Here is a 3,266-nt window from a genome sequence, read left to right on the forward strand (position 1 = left end):
CACGCACTTCAAGTGTGTATCTCACTGTATGTCCAAAACGGCCTCAAGAGGTGGATTCACCGATCACCATTGCTTATGGAAAGGACCGAGGAGCCTATCATTCATTCATTCAGTCATTCATTCAGCAAACACGTATCGAGTGCCTCCATGTGCCAGCCCCTCCGCAGCACCCGGAGGTCGGTCACAGAGCTCATAGTGACAGCGGGATCTGGACCAGGCACCGTGATGCTAGAGGCCACACTGCTGCTCTCCTGCATCCTGCTGCACCCTGACCCACAGCAGCTGTCACTCAGATGTGGAGGGGCGGGACCAGGGCATCTAGCTTTCTCTCACCTCATAGAAGGAGGAGATGGCACAGGCCCACCGGCAGGATGGGAAGAGCCGCACCAGCCCTGGGACTTGCCTGCTGGGAAGGGCTTTGATGGGATCCAGGGCCGAACACAGCTTTCCCAGCACCTAGATTGTCAGCATCTGGGAGTTCTTGAGAAGGACTCTCTTCCCAATAAGGAACATGGGGCACTTCCACAGTGGGGGTGGCAGTCTGCAGGGGCGGGGCAGTGGGTCAGAGGTCCCAGCCTTGCCCTCAATTAACCCAGCACTGGCCAGGGTCTTGGCTGTGGTCTGGGGTTTTTCTTGAGGAGCCGACCTTTGAGACATGGCATCTGCGTGCCAGCAGAGCTGTGCCCGGCAAGGCCGCAGTGGGGGAGCCTGGGTGGCATGCTTTTCTCTGGGTTCCTGGGCTGCCGCTGATGGAGGAGTGGTTCCCACACAAGTGCCACGGAACTAGCCTTCCCACCTTCCCTCTGGGGCATTTCTTTGAGGTGGGATGTGGAGATGCAGACTCCAGCCAGACTGCCTGGGTGGGATCTCAGCTGCAGCCAGACCAGGCAACTCCACCTCGGCTCTCCTCCATAGAACGGGAGGATAAGAGTGTCTTTGACAGCGCGCACCACGTCAGTGTTAGCTGACACACCTTTCTGTTTCAGACGGAAGTCGTCAACACCATGTGTGGCTATAGAACGATCGACAAGGAGGTAATGTCTTCCAAGTCTCCAGGAAGGTGGCTCTTCCTGTTCTCTCCCCAGGGTGGCTGCAGGGGCCCCTGGGGGTGGGCTCCTGGCTGCTGAGATTTTCCAGCGTCTCTGGCTGTGACCAGGAGCCAGGGACTGGCAGGGGTTTCTACCCCTCCTCAGACACAGAGGGGCTCAGGGCGCCACGAGCCCCCTAGGCTGGGAGAGGCCGCCTGCCAGGGTTGGCCTGGGCCTGCTGTGGACTTGCGGGGGAGGCATGCTCATGTGCACAGCGTGTCCAGCGCCAGCCTGCCTCTGCCCTCGGAGCACCCGTTTGCCGATGGCTCCCGCTGGTTCTCTCAGCCTGGGACCCAGGAGGGATCCTGGCTGGGAGAGAGGCCGGGGCAGTGTGGAGAGGGAGCTGAACTGGATGCCCGAGACACCCTGAGCAGTGGTCCTCGCAGTGCGGCCTCAGGCCAGCAGCACGGCCCTGGGGGCTCATTGGAAACACACATGCTTGGGGTGGGCCCGGAAGGTGATTGGATCCACACGTAAGCGGTAGAGCCATAGACCGGCAGTGGCCCTCAAGCCATCAGACCCAATGGCCGGTGTGTATACTAACCTCTTGGTAATGCCCTAGATATTTTCCTGAAATGAAATCCACAGATAATATGAGCTGTCACCTACCTACACACCTAATTTCAAAACAAGTAACACTGATCTAACTGAGATGGAAGGAAAAATGAAATAAAAAACACACAACTTATAACCATATAACACGTTTCAACAAAGGGCTCAGGCACCAGGTCGATGCCCAGAAGACACAGCGCAGTCGGGTGTCTGCACACAGGGGCTGCGGCTGTCATGTTGGCAACTTGCATTATTTTTAAAAAATATGGTTTTTTAAAATGGTAAACAATTCTCGATAAAGTTCCACACAAAAGAAATTATAATCGTCCCTTAATTTATATAGTCGCACTTCTGCAGAATTCAGTGTATGTAGCAAGACCACACTTTGGCTTTCATATGTGCCTGGAGTTAGGCTTTTGGCTCAGATAACTCTGAGTGGGTTTGCACCCACATCAGTGCCTGCGGGACACAGAGAGCAGGCAGGCAGGGAAGCGGGTGAAGTAGGATGGCTCTGAGCTCTGAAGTCCCTCGGTCCCCAACCCCATTCGCTGTGGCCGCCAGCAGCCCACCACAGCGCTCCCGTGCTCTCGAGGAAACACAGCTGCCCCCTGAGACTCAGTGATCTGGAGCCACCTTCTGGCCTGCATATGTGCAACGGGTTCAGGGAGGCTGAGGGACTTGGCCAGATCTTGAATGGGTGGTCGTTGGGACCGGGGCGCTGCCCGGGGAGGCGCTCAGCCGGGCTCTTCCCTGCAGCGCCTCAGCGTGCAGGACGTCATCTACGTGCGGGGCTGCACCAACGCCGTGCTCATCTGGCTCATGGACAACTACACCATCATGGCGGGCCTCCTGCTGGGCATCCTGCTCCCCCAGGTGGGCCGGTCCCCACTCCACTCAGGGTGGGGAGCGGGAGGCAGGGTGGTGGGCGGGCTGTGGGCTCAATGAAGGGTGGCAGGTGGTTGCAGGGTGCAGAGGAGGTACACAAGGGGCGGGCGAAGAAGGCTCTTGTACCGGCAAGCTGGGCTCACCTGTGAGGGCGGAGGGCTGGAAGGAGAGGGCGCATGGCAGTAGCATTGCTCATAAAGCTCTTCTGAGTGCTTCCCCGGCACTGCCTCCTCCTGTCCTGTGAGGTAGGTCCTGTTATACCTATTTTACAGAGGAGGGAACTGAGGCTCAGCAGCGTTAAGTGACTTGCCCAGGGTCCTCCAGGTTGTGGGTGGCATAGCTGGGGGGGGGGACAGGAGTCCCAGAATGGAGGAACCTCTGCTGATGGGCACAGGGGAGGTCTCTGGGGTTTCCTGGGAGGGCCGAGGAGGGCCCAGGGTGGGGCTGCTGACAGTGGGGGTGCTGGGGAGAAGGCCGTGCCCTGGGGTTTCCAGGCCACCGGTGCCATGAGTGCTCCTGACTGGCTGCCTGGGTTTCTGGGAACGGGGCTGCCAGAGAGGGCTGGGCTGCCCGATCCCCAGCAGCCTCACCTGCCTGCCCTTCTTCTCAGTTCCTGGGGGTGCTGCTGACGTTCCTGTACATCACGCGGGTGGAAGACATCATCACGGAGTACTCCGTCACCGACGGGCTGCTGGGGCCTGGCGCCAAGCCCCGCATGGACACGGCGGGCGCGGGAGGCTG

General features: G+C 59.1%; 1 protein-coding gene across 1 annotated transcript in view; it reads left to right on the forward strand.

Annotated features, from left to right (window-relative positions):
- Positions 1-3,266, forward strand: part of TSPAN15 (tetraspanin 15) — a gene marked incomplete at its 5' end in the record, with an annotated part of 50,446 nt that overhangs the window by 46,015 nt on the left and 1,165 nt on the right. Inside the window, 3 exons of the mRNA XM_006761003.1 lie at positions 987-1,034; positions 2,397-2,513; positions 3,136-3,262. Of these exons, the coding sequence (XP_006761066.1) occupies positions 987-1,034; positions 2,397-2,513; positions 3,136-3,262 (292 nt within the window). The remainder of the gene's footprint in view (positions 1-986; positions 1,035-2,396; positions 2,514-3,135; positions 3,263-3,266) is intronic.

This window comes from Myotis davidii, unplaced genomic scaffold (genome assembly GCF_000327345.1).
Source record: "Myotis davidii unplaced genomic scaffold, ASM32734v1 scaffold134, whole genome shotgun sequence".
Lineage (NCBI taxonomy): Eukaryota > Metazoa > Chordata > Mammalia > Chiroptera > Vespertilionidae > Myotis > Myotis davidii.